Here is a 23,300-nt window from a genome sequence, read left to right as displayed (position 1 = left end):
TTTTTCTAAATGTCAACACCTTACTGCTGTCTCTTTTGACCTACATAAGACATACGACTCTGCTTCACACCATCACATTTTACCTACCCTCCAGGACTGAATCGTTCGAGGCTCCCTTTTTTATTCATCAGTTTTTGTAGCCCACTGTTTGTTGTGGATTCAAGCTCGTACTTCACTCAGCTCTCCACAGGTCTGAGAGCACTCTGTCTTGAGTCACTCTCTTCCTCGTCACCATCAATGGGCTAGTATCTCTGTTGGACTGCTGGTAACCCCTGCACTATATCCCAATGATTTTTGCATTTGGTACAACTCCCACTCGTTAACCTCAGCTGAACACCACCTCCAAGGTGCCCTCTGACAGACCTCTGTATGGACCCTTTCCCACGGTTCCCTGCAAAAATGCAGGTCATGCATTTCTGGCATTTGACCACCATCCATTTTGACCCAGAATTGTACATGGGTACCCAGCACTTGGAAGGAAAGTTGTTGCAGAATCTCACTTTTGGGCATTTCTTTTCAACAAAACGTTCAGTTAGTTGCCCCATATATGTCAGCTAAAGACTAGTTGCCTGTGGAAGCTTAGTACCCTTTTGTTCCACTCTCACACCTCTTGAGGTGCAGATTGTGCTGGTCTTCTCCTTATTCACTGGGTCCTGGTCTCATCATGACTTTAGTATGGTTACCAGGTTTGTGTCTCAGTAGCATCCTCGACTCTGAAGTAGTTAGACCCACTCCATCTTTGTAGCACTGGTGCTTTCTGGGCTTGTACCATGGATATCTTCCTTGCTGAAGCTGGAATCTTCCCTTTCAGTTCCAGTGGCACCAACTGTTAGTCTCCTATGCAATTGCCATTTGACAATTTCCTGATCATCCAATGTATCCCCTTTTTGCGTAGGTGGTACCTCTGCCAGTATCTCCACCTCTCTCCCGGGAATGTACTCCCCATGTTTTCTTGTGCAACCCCCTACTCCTTCTCCCACCAAAGTTGTTGCCGTAGCCATGAATTAGACAATTTATATCAAGGTCTTGAAGTCTGTTGCCCTCAATGATTTTTTGGCATTTGTAACCATCAATTCTTCAGGAATTTCAGTATGCTACCATCTTTTACACACATGGATCTAAAACCACGGATGAGACAGGATATGCTTTTATATCCCCTGTTGGTCAGTGACACCGTCAGTTGTCAGGGTCTTGTTTCTTTACAGTGGATTCTCATTAAGAGAGCCCTACACTTTATTAAATAAACATCTGTTGACTGAAATTTAATATGTAGTGGTTCAGTGAGCACTCTTCAGGCTGTTGGCTGGTGAAAATGTTATTCCCCAGTGGTATCTGTTATTCAAGACCTTCTTGCAGAACTTAGTCATAATGACTATTCACTTGTCTCCATGGGCACGGAGTCATGTAGGTATTGCAGGGAATGAATTGGCTGACCATTTGAATGGAGGAATGATTACTCACACCACATGTGCTTTACTGGTACGAGGTGCAGATTGACGGTGCAATAAAAGACCTCTGCTCACTCAGAAATGAAATGACATGTTGTTTGCTAATGCCCCCTTTAACGAACTCTGTGCTATCAAGGAGACTACTGCTGCACGTGCTCATCCTTCTGTTTCTCCTGGAAGGAATTCATTGACCTATGTCACCTCTACATTGTTCTTATCAGGCTAACCCACAGTATATTTTACATAATGTTTTATGTAACGGGCCATCTCCACATTGTAGTTGTGGAGCTGTACAGGCAGTAGCTCAGATCCTGGTGGAGTGCCCACTTCTTGTGGCCCTCCATGCAGAGCATGGCCTTCAGACTACTTTGCCTCAAATACTAACATTCAGTTCATGGACAGTTGAGCTGGACATCAGTTTTCATGTAAAAGTGGTTTTTATTTTTGGATATAATTTAAGCTAAATTTGGGGCATTGGCGAGATATTTGGAATTATGGTGTCTCAAGCTGTATGCTGTCTGGGGACCCTCACCCCTACCTCCTTGACCAGCTGACTCAGCCCTCTCTTACTGTTTTAATTGCTTTTCAGTGTGGTTTGTCTCATTTTCTGCTGCACCCTATTTCCTATTTTAGAGGTAACCATTTTGATTTAGCAGTAGAATAGCAATATTCATGTTTTCAAGCCTTTTTTGCTTTTGTTGCAGAAAACAATGTATGGTGCAAATGTGATCATATTTGAAGGAATTTTAACTTTCTACAATGCAGAAGTTTTGAAGGTTAGTGTTTTACATTGCTATTGTATTTCATATTTTTTGTTCCACTTTTGTCATCTGTGAGATTTTAAATAATGCAATAGTAATAAATTACCATATGAACTATCTGTTCACTTCATCATTTAGTAATTTTGTAGGGTTTAAAGGAGGACAAATTTCTCTTTTATATGTGGGTTATGTGAATTTACCACAGAAAAATTTGTAGGATTTTGATCTTGTATGTACTTTTGATGCATTCTATGCTTGTCTGATTGAAGAGACAGATATGCCAATACTAAACTGCATTGTGATTTTACATCATTGCATTGGGGGCATAATAGTCAGTGGGAATAATTTAACTGGAAGTATGATGTCCGTAATATTACTTATTGTTAGTTCTATTCAGTTGTTCCTCCCTTCTGTACAATGGGCAGTTGTGGATGATCTCTAGTTCATGAGGTACATTTGTACTTTTGAATTTTATGCTATTACAGTGAAAGCCCACATTTGCGGTTTTCAGGAGGTGAGAAAAATGGTGTAAAGTGCGGGTAAATGTAAAATGTGTGAAATAATGTTTTATCTATTAAATGTTATATATAGGATCTCCCTTGCATTTTCGTACTGTATGTAACATATGTGTACATAATAAGAACCAAAATATTTATCAAAGACTTGTTTATTATCTAATAATAGTTTAGTATCTAATAAAAACCTCCAATGTAACTGGAACTGATAACTGTCTGGCAGGTAGAAACATTTGACTTCATACATAACAATTGATGTTTTTGGAAAGCCTGCAACTGTCATTCAGTAAGCAGATAATGAAATATTGCATCAGTTGTGTACTTTTTCATGCTTAGCATGACCTTTTTTAGAGAATTTGTTCTTGTTGTCAGCTGCAAATATTTACATGAGTATTTTATGTGGTGGTTGCTTATGTGTTGTTCTGTGTCTTTGTGGTACTGTAATCATCATTTTGAGGTTATCAGGTGCTATGCCCCTGAATTATATAGAAAACCACGCTCGCAAAATATCACTCAGATTGTTTGTGAAACATCGTGAAAAAATACTTAAGTATTTGTACTCGACAATGACTAAATTTTCGTAATGCATGTTGCTAAGCGTGAAAAAATACGTAACTGGTGCAGTGCTTAAGCCAAAAACATACGTCTCAGGGTGAACAAATGTGTTGATAGCACTTAAAGTGGCCAGACAATGAAACACATTAAATATGGTTTGAATAACATTATTGTGATCACAATAATTACGAAGGTGCGCAGGCACAATGAAGACAGTTGGAAAATGGTCGAGATTGGTTGTGATACCTCTATTCGAATGTACCTAGTTACTCCCATCAGCTACCACACTGAATAGCACTTGGCGGCAACAGTAGCAGGAGATAAAGCATGAATTTTTCAGGCTTTTACCTATTTACCGATTCAGTTCTGCTGGGTAGAGTGCCGTGGTAACAATTGTAAATACTATTTGACGGCTAGAACCATTCACTGTAATTTAACATCAGTTACATAAGTTGTTTTTTCCATGAACATGTATTCATGAAGTGTAAATTGCAGGAAGATATAAGTATGGTGACGCAAAATTGGCTGCAAATTAACATTGTGAACATAGGAAATTGATGGGAACTATATATGTCATTAACCACGGGAAAACATTAATTCCAGGAATGTAAAAGTGGGGTTTTACTGTACTTGGACCCCTCCTCATATATTTGGTCCTTGACAAATGTAAACTTTCTTATGCAAAATGTGACTTATCTTTCAAAGTAATCCATATATGTTAAAAATGCCATGACACATTCTGGTTTGGATTCAGAGTTAAGCTGTAGGTTCATCTGTGACTGGTTGCAGGAAAGCTAGAGTATCCCACATTCTATAGGAGTTAGCTTGCGAAGCAATTTCATAATATCTAAGATACATAGATATTGGATAATCCATTCAGCTGTTTTCTTGATGGGATTTAACTTATGTGCCTGATTCCAAATTATACAATTTCATCTTCACAAGTGCTTTTGGCAGTGATCTTTTGCTGAAAGTTTGAAGTACCTAAAGTTATTCAAAAACTTAATTTTTTAAACTTCGGTTGCTGTGTGTTTGCCCTTCATATTGGGTACTCACAAAAATGACCAATTTTACGCTTACAGTAGAGTATTGATTATCCTTGTGATTGCTTTTGGATCACTTTATATACTCACTTTATTGGTTAAGTGTGACTGCCACAAGCATGTAGAAAGATGAAATTGATCATGTGAATTAAATACCACCAATAAAATTGCTGAATGGATTATCTAAAAATGGCATGTTGATGAAATATGTCTGAAAACCCCTAATGTTTTATCCATGAATGTGAATTTTACGAAGATAACAGCTTCCCCCCCCCCCCCCCCCCGCCCCCCCTCCCCCCTCCCCATGAATGCAAAGAGGTGGTAGATTTTTGTGACTGGTTGCATGTTCCACTGTTCAGATTTCCCAATGAAACAATCCTCTGCCCCTCCTGACATCCACACCTGTATACATTAATGTGTTATTTCACATGTCATGCTACAATACTGTACCTCCCCCCAGGGGATCCACAACTCTTTTGTGGATACGTGCGTAGCGAGCACGGGACCCCGAGCTAATGTGGCCCTCCTTCCTTTCTGGGCTGCATACCTTCCTTTTCCGCATCCTTCCCTCTCCCCCATCTTCGCCCCCCTCCCCTCACCTCTGGCTCTTTCCTTCCCTTTCTCCCCCTCTGGGAGTATGGTTTGTGCCTACGTCCCGAGACGGACGCTCATAAATGTAACGCATTCTTCGCCTTCTCTGCCTGTATGTCTTCATCCTTCCTTTGTCCTTCTCTTTTCCTTACCTCTTCTCTTTACCCTTTTCTCCGCTGTGGCGTTTGATACCTCTCCTCTTTCCTTTCCCTTTCTTTGTTTTTCCCTTTCTCTTTCTTCCTCCCTGTGCATGTCTGAAGGCCGACCCACGCATTTTTGTGCGTAGCCGGTGACGGGGTAACGCGTAATTTCCCGCCCCGGGTAGACAGGTAGGACACGTACGTACCCCCTGGTAACGGCCAGGCCCAGGGAGGGGTGATTACCCGAGCTGATATCTTCCGAAAGTGCCGATTGGTCCCTCTGTCCGTTTGTCGGGAGGTGTGACCTGAGGTGTGAACAATCACCTAAGGTGGGAGTGCCCTCAGAGAGGGGCCCCACAAGGGAGGAGCGCGCCATCGGAGACGCCGGTAATCATGGAGGATTCTTCCGCAATGGTTTCCTCACCTTCCACTATGTCTGCTCACAAGCGTAAGTTCACTGAGTCTCAGCCACAGACAGTTCTTCCATCGTTGCCACAGTTCCTTGTTGTTTCTCGGTCTGACGAAGGTCACGACTTCTCCACGGTCAACCCTTTCATTATTCAGAAAGGTGTCGACGCAATTGCAGGTCCTGTAAAGTCTTGTTCCAGATTACGGGATGGCACCTTGTTGTTAGAAACAGTCAGTGCCCTCCAGGCACAAAAATTGCTGCGTACTTCACTGCTCCACACCTTCCCTGTCCGGGTTGAAGCGCACCACACTTAAAATTCCTCGCGTGGAGTCGTTTATACACGCTCCCTCGATGGACTGTCTGACGAAGAAATTCAGCACTACCTGTCTGACCAGGGCGTAACGGCTGTTCATAGGGTTATGAAAAGGGTTGACACGAACATCATTCCAACCCGCACTGTCTTCTTGACATTTGACAAAGTTCAACTCCCATCGAAAATCAAAGCAGGCTGTGAGATAATTTCCGTTTGCCCTTACGTCCCAAACCCTACGCATTGCTATCGGTGTCAGCGGTTCAATCACACCAGCCAGTCCTGTTCCAATCGGGCCAAATGTGTTACGTGTGGCAAGGATGCCCATGAGGGTGCTTGTCCACCTCCATCCCCTCACTGCATCAACTGTATGGGTGACCACGCTGCTTCCTCTCAAGATTGCCCCGTTTTTAAAGACGAAAAGCTCATCCAGGAAATCAGAGTGAAGGAAAAGGTGTCGACCTTTGCTGCTCGAAAATTATTCGGCAGTCGACAGCCCACCGTGCCTCAGACAGGAAAATACACCACTGTCTTTGCTTCTCCTCGGCCAACAAAGGAGGCGGCCACGCAGACTTGCGACCTCACCTTTAGCGCCACGGTCGTCAGATCGGCCAGCGCAAAGATCGCCCGTTCAACCTCACCACTTTCGCCTACCCACTCTATGGCTCACCCTTCATCGGGTTCTGCTAAATCTCGAGCCCAAAAGTCAGACACCAAGACTTCAAAAAAAGAGAATACTCGTGAAGATTTTTTACGTACCCCAACTTCACAACCATCGGTTCCTCCTCCATCTAAACATCATATTTCCAAGAAGGCTACAAAGAAACCCAGTTCATCTCCTTCTCCGCCAAGGCGTGTCTCATCTACAGCACCACCTGGAGGAAATCGCCCTCAGCCGTCTTCTGTGTTGTTGAGGCGCACTGCTGACGGCCAATCAACCGGCCGATCGCTGGTGGCAGGAGCTGCTCCTGAACAACCTATGGATCAGGATCTTCTGCCTTCGGCTGAATGCCATTCCATGCTGTCGGTCGCAAGCTCTGAGCAGTCGTTGAGTTGACGGCAACCTTGGTCACATTCCTCCATTTTCTGTTCACCCTATGTCCATTATCCACTGGAATATCCGCGGAATTCGAGCCAATCGGAATGAATTGTCGATCCTCTTGCGATCCTATTCGCCGGTCATCTTCTGTCTTCAGGAAACAAAGCTGCGTTCCCATGACCGCTTTGTTCTCCCTCATTTTCAGTCCGTCCGATATGATCTCCCCTCTGTTGAAGGCACTCCAGCCCATGGAGGACTCATGATTCTTCTCCACGATACTCTCCATTATCACCCAATCCACTTAAACACTTCCTTCCAAGCTGTCGCTGTCCGTCTTTCCCTTTCTGGATACACGTTCTCTCTTTGTACTGTATACATTTCATCTTCTTGGTCAGCTTCCACCCCCCTATTTGCTGGTTGGGGACTTCAATGCCCACCACCCGCTTTGGGGATCTCCACATCCTTGTCCACGTGGCTCACTATTGCAAGACGTCTTCCACCAAGCGGATCTAGTTTGCCTCAACACTGGGGTCCCTACATTTTTGTCTGCCTCCACGACAAATTTATCTCATTTGGACCTTGCGGTTGGTACTGTTCCGCTAGCTCAGTGCTTCGAATGGTTCGCCCTTGATGATACACACTCGAGTGACCCCTTTCCATGTGTCCTTAGACTGCAGCCTCAACTGCCATATATGCGCCCGCAATGCTGGAAGTTTGCCCAAGCCGATTGGACACTTTTCGTCTCTAGCGACATTCGATGACCGTCACTTTCCCAGCGTCGATGATGAGGTCACACATATTACCGACGTTATTCTTACAGCTGCAGAACGTTCAATACCACGCACCTCTGAATTGCCCCGGCGCCCCCCAGTTCCTTGGTGGAACGAGGCATGCCGTGACGCAATACGTGAGCGGCGACGTGCTCTTCGCGTTTTCCTCCACCATCCTACTTTGGCCAACTGTATCCGCTATAAGCAGTTCCGTGCGCGATGCTGTCGTGTCATCCGCGATAGCAAGAAGGCAAGCTGGAAATTCTTTATTAACTCATTTAACACTTTCACTCCCTCCTTGGAAGTTTGGAGTCGGCTTCGACGGTTCTCAGGCGCGCCTAGTTTCTCCCCGGTCTCTGGGCTCACTGTCGCGCATGATACATTAGTGGACCTCGTCGCAATTTCTAACTCATTGGGTCAGCACTTTGCTGAGATTTTGAGCTCTTCAAATTACCCGCCAGCGTTTCTCCCGAAGAAACGTGCAGCGGAAGTGCGATGTCTTGCTTTCTCCTCTCAAAATCGCGAAAGCTACAATACTGTTTTCTCCATGCGGGAACTCCAACATGCACTCTCTTCTTCTCGCTCCTCCGCCCCAGGACCGGATGGTATCCACGTCCAAATGTTGCTGCATTTATCAACCCATAGTCTGCGTTACCTCCTTCGCCTTTATAATCGAATTTGGACCGACAGTACTTTTCCAAGACGATGGCGGGAAGCTATCGTCATTCCTGTTCCGAAACCTGGAAAGGACAAACATCTCCCCTCTAGCTATCGCCCCATTTCTCTCACGAGTAGTGTCTGTAAGGTTTTGGAGTGTATGGTGAATTGCCGTTTAGCTTGGTGGCTGGAATCCCGCAGTCTTTTAACACCTGCCCAATGCGGATTCTGAAAGCATCGTTCTGCAGTTGACCATCTTGTTGCTCTCTCCACTTATATCATGAACAATTTTCTCCGGAAACGCCAAACAGTAGCAATATTTTTTGATCTGGAGAGAGCATACGATACCTGTTGGAGGACAGGCATCCTCGGCACACTGTTCTCTTGGGGCTTTCGAGGTCGGCTGCCCCTTTTTCTTCGCGAATTTATGGCAGAGCGCACATTTAGGGTGCGGGTGAACACTACTCTCTCCCGTACTTTCTCCCAAGAAAATGGGGTACCCCAGGGCTCCGTGCTGAGTGTTGTACTGTTTGCCATTGCCATAAATCCAGTTATGGATTGTCTCCTTCCTGATGTCTCGGGCTCCCTCTTTGTGGACGATTTTGCGATCTACTACAGCTCTCAACGGACCAGCCTTCTTGAACGACGTCTTCAAGGATGTCTCAATCGCCTCCACTCTTGGAGCATCGAAACCGGCTTCGTTTTTTCTCCTAGTAAGACCGTTTGTGTAAATTTTTGGCGACGTATGGAGTTTCTTCCACCCTCCTTACATCTAGGACCTGTCAACCTTCTGTTTTCAGACGTCGCTAAATTCTTGGGTCTTATGTTTGACAGAAAACTGTGCTGGTCCTCCCATGTTTCCTATCTTTCGGCTCGCTGTCTGCGATCCCTCAACACCCTCCGTGTCCTGAATGGTACCTCCTGGGGAGCGGACCGAGTGGTCCTTCTCCGCCTCTATCGCACCTTAGTGCGCTCGAAATTGGACTATGAAAGCATAGTCTACTCCTCTGCTCGGCTGTCTATTCTTCGGCGTCTCGACTCTATCCACCACCGTGGATTACGTTTAGTGTCTGGAGCTTTTTACACCAGCCCTGTGGAAAGCCTTTATGCTGAGACTGCTGAACCTCCGCTGTCCAATCGGCGAGCAGTCCTTCTGAGTCGTTATGCTAGACATCTGTTTTCCATGCCTGCTCATCCAGCCCATGACATTTTTTTCGACGCCTCCTTTGATGTAGGGTATGCAGGCTGCCCCTCCTCCCTACTACCACCGGGAGTCCGCTTCCGTCAACTGCTCCATTCTCTTTCCTTCCGCTTTCCTAAAACCTTCTTGACAACATGGGGTACAGCACCGCCTTGGCTCCGTCCCCGAATCTGCCTGCTCCGTGACCTTTGTCAGTTTCCCAAGGATGGTACCCCTTCACTTGTTTATCGTCGGGCATTTTCTGCTCTATGTGCACAAATGAAGGAAGCCACATTTATTTACACTGATGGCTCAGAAACATCGTTTGGTGTAGGGAGTGCCTGTATTGTTGGCGACACCCCAAATCAATTTCGGCTTCCCGACCAGTGTTCGGTTTATACTGCGGAGCTTTACGCTGTTCTCCAGGCTGTCCACTACATCCGCCGCCATCAGCGGATACAGTATGTTATCTGTTCAGATTCTCTCAGCTCTCTCCTCAGTCTCCAAGCTCTTTACCCTGTCCACCCTCTGGTCCACCGGATTCAGGACTGTCTGCGCATGCTCCACCTGGGGGGCATCTCGGTGGCGTTCCTCTGGCTCCCGGGACACGTTGGTATCTGTGGAAATGAGGCAGCTGATATAGCAGCCAAGGCTGCTGTCTCTCTTCTTCGGCCAGCTATTCAATCGATTCCCTTTGCCGATCTACGGAGCGTTTTATGTCGTTATGTTGTTCTTTTATGGCACGCACATTGGTCGACACTTCCCCATAATAAATTGCGGGACGTGAAAGCTCTTCCTTGTGCTTGGACCTCTTCCTCCCGAACGCGTCGTCGGGAGGAGGTAATTTTAACTAGACTCCGGATAGGGCACTGTCTTTTTAGCCATCAACATTTTTTAAGCGGCGATCCTCCCCCACTCTGTCCCCACTGCTCTCAGGTGTGGACGGTAAGACACCTTTTAATTGAGTGCCCCTATTTTACTCCGTTACGCTCCCGTCTACAACTGTCGCCTGATATATCGTCGATTTTAGCAGATGACACGTGCTCAGCCGATCACGTTCTTGAGTTTATTAGTGCCAGTGAAATGACGTCAGTCATTTGAAGCTTTTTTTGGGGACAACCAACCCCCTTTCTGTAGTGGATTTTTAAGCCTTCCTTCTGCTTTTAGTTTCTCCAATTTTATGACTTTCGTTCCCATTGCTGCTGGTTTCCATTTTCGGTTTTTTACAGTTGCCTAAGTCACGGACCAGGCGCTAATGACCATAGCAGTTTTGCGCCCTAAAAAAAAAAAATAATGCTGTACCTGAGAGTTACACTATGTGATCAAAAGTATCCAGACACCTGGCTGAAAATGACTTAAAAGTTCGTGCACCCTCCATTGGTAATGCCGGAATTCAGTATGGTGTTGGCCCACCCTTAGCCTTCATGACAGCTTCCACTCTTGCAGGCATACGTTCAGTCAGGTGCTGGAAAATTTCTTGGGGAATGGCAGCCCATTTTTCATGGAGTGCTGCACTGAGGAGAGGTATCGATGATGGTCAGTGAGGCTGGCACGAAGTCGGCGTTCCAAAAAAATTCCAAAGGTTTTCTACAAGATTCAGGTCAGGACACTGTGCAGGCCAGTCCATTACATGGATGTTACTGTTGTGTAACCACTTCGCCACGGGCCGTGCATTATGAACAGGTGTTTGATGGTGTTGAAAGATACAATCGCCATACCCGAATTGCTCTTCAACAGTGGGAAGCAAGAAGGTGCTTAAAATGTCAGTGTGGGCTTGTGTTGTGATAGCACCATGTAAAACAACAAGGAGTGCAAGCCCCCTCCATGAAAAACATGACCACACCATAATACCACCACCACCACCTTTAAATTTTACTGTTGGCACTACAGACGCTGGCAGATGACATTCACCAGGCATTTTCCATGTCCACACCATGTCATCGGATCGCCACATTGTGTACTGTGATTAGTCAGTCCACACAACAGTTTTTCCACTGTTCAGTTGTCCAATGTTTATGCTCCTTACACAAAGTGAGTCATCATTTGGCATTTACTGATGTGATGTGTGGCTTATGAGCAGCTGCTCGACCGTAAAATCAGTTTTCTCACTTCCCACCTAACTGTCATAGTACTTGCAATGGATCGTGATGCAGTGTGGAATTCGTGTGTGATTGTCTGGATAAATGTCTGCCCATTACACATTACGACCCTCTTCAGCTGTCAGTGGTCTGTCAGTTATCTTATGAGGTTGGCTTGTACGTTTTGTGCTTCACGTTTCCACTTCACTATCACATCGGAAACAGTGGATTTAGGGATGTTTAGGAATGTGCAAATCTCACGTACAGAAGCATGACACAAGTGACACCCAGTGACCTGACCACATTTGAAGTCTGTGACTTCCGCGGAGCACCCCATTCTGCTCTCTCATTATGTCTAATGACTACTGAGGTCGCTGATATGGAGTACCTGGTAGTAGGTGGCAGCACAATGCAGCTAATATGAAAAACATGTTTTTGGAGGTGTCCGGATACTTTTGATGCTTTCTGGAGGTAAAATTTGTCACTTCAAAAATGTGGAATAATTCAAAGATATAAGAACTGTGATCAGTGAAACAAACAACTCTCACAAAACAAGCTGTTGTATGGTTTATATTGAATTCAGTAGACTATGTTTTTGTTGTTTGGCCTGGTATTAGTTGATGCAGGGCTTGCCTTGTTATTCCTGTGCTTACTCATTGCCAGCAAATGTGCTGTGGTGATAAAAAAAAATTGTTGAAAGTTTTATTACTAGCTTCTGATTAGCATTTCTTATGACCAAATAAAATGGTTGTGGTTGAATGTCCAACTTGATCAAAACTCTACTTACTTCAACCTGTTCAAAATTTGAGCTACTTCTGATCTGCAATAGCATGCAAAACTTTCTTGCCCAGAATTGCTTTTCCATGTCTGCTAGGACCATAATTTACTGTTCATTAAAATGTTACTAATTTTTAGTTCTTTTGAGTGAACATGGTTCTATAAAAAAGACAAAATAAGGAAAGGAACTGTCAAGTATGTCCAAATTCATGAAGTATAATTTATTATCATACAGTCTCATGAATTATTGTTCTCATTTAACATGATCTCTCTTACAGTTGCTCGACATGAAAATTTTTGTGGATACTGATGCTGATGTTCGGTTAGCGCGACGATTACGTCGGGATATTTCACAAAGGGGCCGTGATCTCGAAGGTGTTCTTAAGCAGTACTGCAACCTTGTGCAGCCTGCATTCTTCCATTATATAGCACCTTCCATGGTGCATGCAGATATTATTGTTCCTCGTGGTGGTGACAACCAAGTAGCAATTGAGCTCATAGTTCAACATGTCCATACTCAGCTTCAGCTTGTAAGTAGAACATATTTTTCTGGTATTCACACTACTTCTTACTGTCAATTTTTTTGTTGTTACAATGTTGCAGGAAGGAGTGAGAACCATACCTAAGTACAGTTATTGAAGTTTGGCAGGATGTTAAATTAGCTTTGTGCACAGATAACTTGTTCTCTTAGTAAGAATTAATTTTCTCTCTGTCTGTCTGTCTGTCTGTCTGTCTGTCTGTCTGTCTCTCTGTGCGTGCGTGCGTGATTTCAAATTATAAAAAAGCAATTGTAAATCAATGCATCGACAATAGTATCACATACGTTCAAATATATATATCAGGAATTGTCTGATTATGGATGTATATAAACATTCAGGAGACCTTTTACATTTTGAAAAAGAATTGCATTGAAGGAAAGGTTGGATTTTGCTAATGTGACAAATCATCAGTTCGAAAGTTTTTTTTAAATCTGGACAATCGTGCAACATCTGAAACTAAGGCTGATGTAAAGACTGTGAAAAGGTCGTGTATGTTGTAACGTAAATTGCTGATGCTTATTTTTCACATGCAGGTATCTGTAGAATTGTATTCTGTCAAGCAGCAGCAACTGTATTGCACTCAAAGTAACAGTTAAGAAGTTCATGAACTTTTATGCTGGAATCTTACCTAATGGTACGGCTCATTATGCTTCCAATTGTAGCTAATCACAGTAAGGGCCACCCCTCATCATGAGGGTGCCAGATCAAGTTAGTTACGTGGGCAAATTCTGCTGTGTTGTCAGTGATAGTAGTTCGTCATCGCTGTGCTAATGAGGAGAGCATAAACTTTTGAAATGTGCAAGGGAACAATGTGGAAAACCAATACTGTGCATTACTGGCATACGGAGAGCTATGTTACAATAATTCTACAAATTTGTGTGTTGAGAAAATGTTGAACTCTTTAAGAGTTGTAGGTACCCACATAGTGGTAGCCCCTGACTAAGCAGGGAATACACTATTGCTGCCTGAGCTGGTACCTCCCACAGCACCCTGAGGATTACGTGCCTGGCTTAATGCCCTTTCTCTCAGTAGATTCAGAAGTTACTCAAATTTTCAGTTATAAATTGAAATCTTCTCAATTAATAAATAAGATTGTTTCAAGCCTTATAGGCTTTAGAGCAGGAAACGAAACATTGTGTATCTTCAAGGATACATAAAATAAGGGAATGGCAACAGCAACAACTCGTCTATTGCGGAATGATGTGCAAAATGCAGAAACAGATAATGGAAAATAGTATTCACTGTTGTCTTGCTTAAGCCTACTATGAGTGAGTGGGTTACCTTTCCCTTATTTTTGTATTTTTTCATCCATTTTATAACTTGAAGAATCGATGTTGATGACAGTAACTGATGACAATTGTCATTCTTCTTCATTGAGAAAGTGCTAGTCCAACTTTTTGGACTATTTTATTTTCTTGGTGTGAAAGTGGTGCATTTAAAAATAATTTTGGACACCCAAGATTCATATTTTTTTCATTTATTAATAATTTTCCATTCCAACATGCCAACAAGTGTTGGTACTTAAATGCTTACTGAAACTACCACCAATGTAATGCGTAGCAACTACTTCATAGCAACACTCTTTGTTGCAGTACCCATTCTTATATGATTATTGACAATGGCAACTTCTTACAATATTGTAATTATAACTTTGTATGATTTGCAATGGAGATTGTGAGCATTTTAGTTCCCCACAATAGTAAAAACTGAAATGTTAAAAAGTTCTGTCATTTTATACAGAGTACTTAGTTCTGTAGAAAACTAACATGGTGTTAAATGTTTGGATGTTCAGCACTTGACTGGATCATTTAACTATTTTCTACTGTAGATTATATGTTGCTACAAATGTTTCTGAACAATGTTTAGTGAAAATTGAAACCACACATGATTGTAAATATGCAGCTAAGAAAGTAAAATTATAGTGTATTGTGTCCCTCACCTAAAGCATGTACCAAAAATTTCTATTTGAAACTCTAATTCTTCATATTATACTGTCAGTTTGGGGGCTCTGGGACTCCAAGCAGTAGCCATCAAACCAGGTGATCATTGCTCCAGCTGGATTGTGCCCATTGAGATAGCATCCATCTGGAGTTGCGTTATCATGATGCATATTTGGCACAGTGGAAAATACCTAGATAATCAGCCAGTGGCCAGAGGCTCTGGAAGTCTCTTCAGAAAGACCAACATTTTTAAGTGCAAATCATTATCTTTTGTTCATTGGTCACACTATGAGATGAAAGCAAAACCGGATGAACAGCTGAAATGTACACCACTCACTTCCTGGTTTGCACCCGCACAGCAGGCGGCTCATTTTTATCTACTGAACCAGTGTTTTTTGTTGAGAATATTGAAAATTTGTGTGGATAAATCTCTTCGCTTTACAAATTATGAAATAGTTCTCTTAATTAAAACACTGAATCCTACCTATTCCCAGGTGCTGCTCACTTCTAAGGGATTTGGTGATGCATTTGTTACTGTCACACCCCATAAGAACCTAAACATACTAAAAGAGTTAACTTTTCACTGCACTTAATTCTGCAGGTGGATGAAGAACCATGAGAACCCACAGAGAAATGTGAGAAACAGATTCACCCTGGAACATCCAGTGTCTGTGTCTAGGGGATTAACTCCCTGAGAAAGTTAAGATTGTGGTCTCCCACTGTGAGGTGACGCTGTATTTCCCACTCTTGATGTGATACTTCACATGCCAACACATAGGGTGTGTGTCTTTTTGTTGTATGTGTGACACAATTTGTGAACACTATGATCAGCAATGTGATGAAAATGCACTACCACCTGTTCATGTCAGGTGGTGGAAGTGACCACCATCCCCAAGTCCTGAAGCGTGATACCCTAATTATGAAATACTAAAATCCATAAATGTAATGTCTCTGATTGTCACTTGAATTTTGAAGCTATGAAAAAGTACCATTGTTTCTATCATGCTCAGTGATACTGACTGCTGCAGCTACAATGGCCATGCCAGTGGCAGTACCTAGATGTCAACCTGTGGAAGTTGTGCTACTAAATTAGACCCTAGGGGAGATACACACTCCCCTTTTGTGGTCCCTGCAGCACCAACTTTTGGGACTTCGACTCCTCGCACCTAGTAGCAGTAACATCCTCCTCCAGTTTCTGATGACAGGTTTCCCTTTCAGGAACCCTTTCCCAAGAAATTAACAGACCAGTGACATGATACCAGCTGGGAAGCGGGAGGAGTCATTAACTGCCTGTCTTAGGTCTGCCTACTTCTGTTAAATTCCTCCTATCGTAGCGGATATATCCTTGCAAGAGTCTGACCATCGTAAGTACTCAAGGAGAAAAAGAAGAAAACTCAGGAGGAGGCTATTCTGGAAGCACTAGATCTCTCCCATGCAGTAGGTCTCTGAACTGATGTTCCTTGATATTATTCCACCTCCATCGGTGACCGAGAATGATGCTGGGGCATGCATGAACTGTCATCTTGGACACCTCGCACCTAACCAGGGCGACCTTACATGCTATTTCAATGGGACTGCAGTGGATATCACAGTCATCCACCAACACTATAACTTATAATGTCTTCTTCCGTGACCTGTGTTGCTGCCCAAGAAATAAATTTCACCGATGGTTCAGTTTCTGAGATTACTGTGTATTCTGTTGGAACTGTACTGGCACTGGCACTGAGAGTGTCTGGAGAGATCAGTACAATGGTTCACACAGATGTCATCAGTGAGTGGATTCCCCTCTGTATCACATTGGAAGCAATAGCAGTGAAAGTGCAAACGACCCCAGCAGACGACCATTGTAGCTTTTATTTACCTCCAGGAAGGGAATTTATTTACCTTGAGATGTCCACCTTGACCCAACAACTCCTACTTTGGGATTTCAGTGCACACCATTCCATGGCGGAGTGCCATATCGCCTGTTAGGGGCCTTCCAGTTGACAGATTTCTTTACATTCCTGATCTGTCCCTCTGTGGAGCAATCTCCTTAGTCTGCTGGGACATCAAGCTCAATTACTGTACCAGGTTTTCTTCTTTGCAGTGGTATTTTTATCAGTGTGTTAGTTTTTGCTAAACACCTCATGACCGCTTTGCATTGGCTTTGGTATCTTCTTCTTGTCCGTCTATCAGACTATCTTTTGAGCGCATAAAAGAAAAGTTGGACATACCCTATTCTTTATCCCCATCCCTGTAGTCCTCAATTAATTATAAACATTTATCACTGGAAGCTGCTTCAGGCTATTGACTTCTTGCATAAGGTTCCTGGCCCTGCATTTAGTCGTAATCAGATTATCCAACATCTGACTGTTACTGAGAGGCTCTATTTACTGATGATCTCCAATTATATTTGGCTCAAAGGCATTTTCCCTTCACAAAGGGGAGAGAGTGTCATTATCTCAATCCTTAAGCTAGGCAAAAATCCAGCAGCTAAACACACATTAGCCTCACCAACATGCTTTACAAACTACTTGAAAGGATGGTAGCAAGAGATCTATGCTGGGTTCAAGAAACATTAGACCTCTCTTCCCGATTATCAGTGTAGTTTTTTTTTTTTTTTTTTTTTTTTTTTTTTTTGGGGGGGGGGGGGAAGGAGGGGTGGTATGATCTACATCTAGCAATTTAAAAATGTTGTGATTGCTACCATGAACTGCTGACACAATCTTTATTTAAATAACCAGTTCTGGTCAACTGACAATCAGGTTATTGTATACCGAGCTTAACTATGCCTACATACTGTGGGGCATCATCTCATGAAAATATGTTGGCATCTTTTTATGTTGCGAATAATCATCACACAGGCTTTTGCTAAATTTCAACAACATCGCAGTGTTGATCTACGTAAGTCATATGACAGCGCTTGGCACAGTCACTTCTTACCTTTCCTCCATGACTGGGACTTTTGAGGCTCCCTACAAAATTTTGTTCATCTGTTTTTATCACACCTGTTATTTAGTGCCAGAGTTCATACATTGCTCAGCTCCCATGGATCCAGGAGAATGGCATTTTTCGAGACTCCATGCTGAATGTAAAGTTTTCTAATTGTCATCAACAAACTAGTGACCTTTGTCAGAATAGTAGTTACTCTCATGCTATGTGTGTTTGGTTTAGCTTCAAATCTGTAGCCTTTGCTGAACACCAGCTTCAAGGAGCCATCCAAAGAGTCTCTGCCTGGACCCTTTCCCATGGCTTCCACTTCTCTTCCAGGAAACTATGAGTTGCACATTTCTGTTGTTGTACCATAGTTCATCCTGACCCAGCTTGGCTACCCAAATCTTGGATGTTGTTGCACAGTCTTGATTTATGGTACTTGCCTTCTATAAAAATGTACCATGGCTGCCCCATGTTCCTCGACTAAACACTAGCTGCATGTGGAAGCTTAACTCTTTCTGCTTCCTCGCCCACACCTCTCGAGAAGGGGCTCATGCTACTGTGCTCCATATTGAATGGAGCCTGGTCCCATCCAGACTGGACTATAGTTGCCAGTTTTATGGCTGAGTGACACCTGTGGCTTTGAAATTTTTGGACCTAATACACAGCTGTGTAGTAAGACTGGCTCAGCACCTATTGGATTAGTCCTGTGGACAATGTCCTTGCTGAAGTGAGGATCATATCATTTCATTTCATCTGCTGTCAGCTCTTGCTCTTTTACGCAAGTACCATACAACAATTTTGTAATCATCCAACTTAAAAATATTTTTTTGTACAAGGGCATAGACCCCAATACTAGTCCTGCGGTGGGATTAGTTGTTGGAATGTGCCACGAGACCATCTGCCAAGGACCCCCACCCCTCCTTTTTCTCTCCTTCGTTATGACACAGACCATGAATTAGGACCAATGTATTCCAAGGCTCTAAAAGTTTCAGTTGCCCCCATTGCCTTTGGCATCTTACTCTGTAAATTCATACGGAGTATTAGGGTGCTGCTGTCATTTGCAATAATGGCCCTAAAACCAATCAATTGGATGGGATATACTTTTCAATCTCCTGCCAGTGAGGAACGACATTCACTGCTAGGAAAATGTCGTGTTTTTATAGTGGGGCTGATTGTCATTAAGAGCCCTCAACCACATACTAATTTGTAGTGACTCAATGAGTAGTCTCCAGGCTGTTAATCAATGTTACAATTGTCATTTCAGCCTGTGATATTTGCAAATAATAATCTTTTTCTGATTTCCGTCTTATTAGCTGCTCAACTGTCTTCCTCTGGGTCCCAAGTCATGTGGGTATCTCGGTGAATGAACTGTCCAAACATTTGGCTAGAGAAGAAATTACTCGCCCAAAATTCACTTCGACGATTCCAAGTACAGATTTGCTGGTGCAAAAAAGACTGTCACTCATTCAGAAATAGAACATTTGGTGCATCACTACCCCTATTAAATACTGCCCTCAGGGGCTCATCATTCGTTTGCTGAGTAAGGATTGGTGACACCGGGTTTCCTGACTTGGGGACTGGTAAGTGCTGCCAGTCTTCTGTTATCATAAGCTCTGTGCATGCATCAGCGACCACTGTATGGTGCGGCAGTGGAACATTGTGTGCCACAGGGAATGGGGATCTTCGCTTGACTGCCTGGATAACGAGGGTGGTAAAAACCTTTATAAAAACCCTTCAATCTCAAGGTGTGCTGCGTGCTGATGAGATGCATGGCTTGTTGAGGTGGAACAGTCATTAGTGGGCAATCTCAGGGGAACCTGCTGCACCTCAGTTGTATAAGGCTTACTCAGGCATGCAGGACTCGGTCTGAGTGGACCCTTGTTTCCCTAGGTGCTCGTGGGACTGAGATGGAACCCTTGAAATCATCATCTCCTCTTCCCAGTGGGCACCATGTATCGCCTGGGAGTATTCACACCCAACCCTCCAAACAAATGAGGGAGGCTAGCCCTCTTGGTAACATGCATCTGTTGAATTATAGTAACAGGGCTCAAGGAGTCATAAATCAAAATGTGTTTTTGGCCATGAGAGGAAGGAGGGGAAGTTCAAAAAAGTATATCCATAAAGGCGTGGAAGGACTTGCTGGAACCCTGAAGTCTATTAAGCGGCTGCGAAATGGTTTCCTACTAGTTGAGACTAACAAGGCAAAGCAGGTGCAACTACTTATGAAGACAGAAAAATTGGGGGGGGGGGGGGAGGAAATATGATGTAACTGTTGAACTGCATAACTCCCTTAACTCTAGAAGGGTGTGGTCACATACCGTGACATTGCGGAAATCCACATAGGGGAACTTAAATAGGAATGGGTATTACAGGGGATAGTGGACGTAGAGCAAAGGATGCATAGGAATAATGGAGAAATTGAGAAGACCTTCATTGTGACTTTTAATTCTCCTACGTTGCGTGACCACATCATGGCAGGTTTCCTCAGACTTAGGGTTAGGCCTTATGTACCTAACCCTAAGCGGTGCTGCAAATGCCTGAGTTTTGGTCACACAACGCTGAGTTGCGGGGGTGAAGTGACCGGTGGGAAATGTGGAAAGGTAGCCCATGAAGCTGGGATTGACTGTCCATCTCCAGCAGTCTGCGTTAACCGCTCTGGGAGCTGCCCTGTCTGGAGCTGAGACTGCCCTGTTTTTACACAGGAATAAAAAATTCAGGACCTGAGTCACCCAGCTGATCTCCTAGGCTGAAGCCAAAAAGGAATATAAGGTGACGAAACTTCCTGTATTTACCACTTCTTATGCTTCCATGGTGCAGAAGCTTGTTCCTAAGGTTGATGCCTCAACACAGACATCGTCCAGTGTACCACGTTCTATTACCAGCACCTGTGTACTTGGATGTGTTCATGCCTAGGCAAAACGAGTAAGGATAAAGCAGTCCAAGCAGCTGCCACAGAAAATACCAGCAACAGTTCTGCAGTGAGTGTCAAGAAGGCGCACTAAAAGCAGAGTGCTTCTCAACACCCCTTTTTCCCCTTCATCCTCGAAGGGACAGAGTGCAGGGAAAGGTTCACGACATTTGTGTCAAAAGCCGTCCTGAACGCTGTCAGATGTCATTCTTTCATGTCTGACTGATGAAGAGGACATCATGGAGTTAGATGCCTTGGATCCAGGAGCCCCTCCACTCCCCTCGCTCTAAAAGTGTTTCACCTTCACGGTGCAAAGATAAGGGTAAATTAAAACCACATCGATGAAATGGCTCCCATCCTACAGTGGAACTCGCAGGGGTTTAGAACGCATGTGGAGGAACTCTGTCTCTTATCTCAGGGTAGACCACTGTGTCTGTGTCTCAAAGAGACTCATTTCCATCAATCATACACCCCTGAGCTGCGAGGCTATGTACTCCACAAAAAGGACGACCTGAGTGGAGAGAGAGCTAGAGGAGGTGTATGTATTTTTGTCAGTACCGATTACCATCCTCACCTCTCTCACTTATGACAACTTTACAAGCAGTTGCTGTATCACTGATCGTGTGTCATCCGCTGACAATGTGTTCCCTTTACTTGCCCCCACATGATGTGCTTGATGAAGAGGCCCTAACTGACCTTATTACACAGCTCCCCCTCCCCTCTCTGGTAATTTTAATGCACACAATGTGCTTTGGGGAACTACCTGCCCCAGGGGTAGAGCAATTGAGAGGCTTCTCATGTCACCATGCGTGTACTTACTAATTGCGGGACAGAGCACTCACTTCTGCAGAGCAACTGGGTCGTTCTCTGCAATTGATCCCTCGCTTTGCTCTCCAGCCCTTGCTCACACTGCTCATTGGGAAGTGGTCTATGACTTGCATGTAAGTAATTATGTCCCAATCTGGCTTCATCTGCCAGATGGCTTCGAGTCCGAAAGGAAACTGCTGTGATGTGTGCTCCATAGAGCCAACATGATACTTTGTAGCCAGTTGGCCCAGTTCGAACAATGTGTGAATGTCGAGGCGTGGGTGGATCTTATTACCAAAATGATCCAACATGCTGCTGCAGCATCCATTCCACAGTCCACGTAACAGAAGAGTCAACGTGTCCCTTGATGATGGAGTGCCGAATGCTGCTCTGCAATCAGAACCAGGTGTGCGGCTCTGCGTAGGTTCAAGTGTCTGCCAACTGCAGAGAATCTTTCAGCCTTTTGGGTGATGAGGTCAAAGTGTTGCCAAATTATTCGAGAGAGCAAGAAGAGGTCATAGCAACAGTACCTGAACACCATTAGTCATTCCACAAAAATTTCTGTTGTGTGGGAGACCATCAGGAGAATTTCTGGGAGAGGAGGGAGGGGGGGAGTGGGGTCACTTCAATCCCTGGTTGCTCCCTCACCACCTAGCGCAGGGGCACTGTCCCCCCCCCCCCCCAACCATCGGGGACACCAGTCCCCACTTCTCAGCCAGAGAAGCGTAAGTCTTCTTTGGCTCCTCTCGCTAGGAAGGGGTCCCTTGGGTCACTACCTTCCCAGATGTCTTGCTAGTAGGAAAGATGACACCTGCCTGTGGCTGAAGTGCCCTAAAGCAGCTGGTTGTAGGGATTACGATCATCCTCAGTCCTGAAGATTGAATCAGTGAAGCCCTCCCAGCCAGAGAAACCCAAAGATCAGCGAGAGAAATCCAGAAAGAAGACCTCAAAGACCAAGGGAATTATGGTGGCACACACACACCACCCCTACCTACAAGCTCTGCGTCTGAGGATGAGGTGAAGATTCTGGCATCCACTGAGGACCTAGATCTCACCAGACCCTCAGACATAATGGATATAGCCTGTTCAGGAGATAAGTCAGTGGCAGCAGATGAACCTGACTTAATGTTTCATGCCTTCCCAGTCTCACGATCACGTCATCCTCCAGTGGAATTGCGGCAGTTTTTCCACCACCTGGCTGAGCTACGGCAACTGTTAAGCTGTACACCTGCTTTCTGCATTGCCCTCCAAGAAACCTGGTTCCCAGCAATGTGCACCCCTGCCCTTCACGGCTACAGGGGATATTACAAGAAATGTAGCGAATATAATAGTGTCAGGTGGAGTTTGCGTTTGAGCTGAACTCGGTATGTAGTGAACCTGTGCCCCTTCAAACTCCTCTTGAAGCTGTGGCTGCCAGGATACAGACGACGCAGAAAATAACTGTCTGCAACGTTTATCTCCCTCCAGATGGAGCGGTACCCCTGAACGTATTGGCTGCACTGATTGATCAACCCCCTAAGCCTTTCCTACATTGAGGAGATTTTAACTTGAGCTCTGCCTCTTTAATACTCGAGCTGCCACACATTTCAGTGTGGCTCATTGTAGGTACTCAGCCATTGATTTACCAATTTGCAGCCCAGGACTGCTTCGATCTGTCCACTGGAAAGCACATGACGACCTGCATGGTAGTGACCACTTCTCCATCTTCCTGTCACTCCCCTGGCTTCATGCCAATGGACGCCTACCAGGATCGGATTTCAACAAGGCAGACTGGGTAGCATTCATCTCTGCTGTCACCGTTGAATCTCCTCCACCTGGCGCCATCGATGTTGTGATTGAGCAGCTCACTACAATGATAATTTCTGTGGTGGAAAATGCGATCCCTCATTCTCTAGAGTGCCCTGACGGGAGACAGTC

The 23,300-nt window shown here is 44.4% G+C and overlaps 1 protein-coding gene across 2 annotated transcripts in view; it reads left to right on the top strand.

The window, feature by feature from the left end:
• LOC126252538 (uridine-cytidine kinase-like 1) overlaps positions 1-23,300 on the top strand; it is a 131,254-nt gene that overhangs the window by 58,620 nt on the left and 49,334 nt on the right. For both annotated transcript variants that reach the window (XM_049953434.1, XM_049953433.1), the window contains exons 6-7: positions 2,153-2,224; positions 12,552-12,803. In XM_049953434.1, coding sequence (XP_049809391.1) covers positions 2,153-2,224; positions 12,552-12,803 — 324 coding nt within the window. The remainder of the gene's footprint in view (positions 1-2,152; positions 2,225-12,551; positions 12,804-23,300) is intronic.

This window comes from Schistocerca nitens, chromosome 4 (genome assembly GCF_023898315.1).
Source record: "Schistocerca nitens isolate TAMUIC-IGC-003100 chromosome 4, iqSchNite1.1, whole genome shotgun sequence".
Lineage (NCBI taxonomy): Eukaryota > Metazoa > Arthropoda > Insecta > Orthoptera > Acrididae > Schistocerca > Schistocerca nitens.
This window is presented reverse-complemented; position numbering and strand designations above follow the sequence as displayed.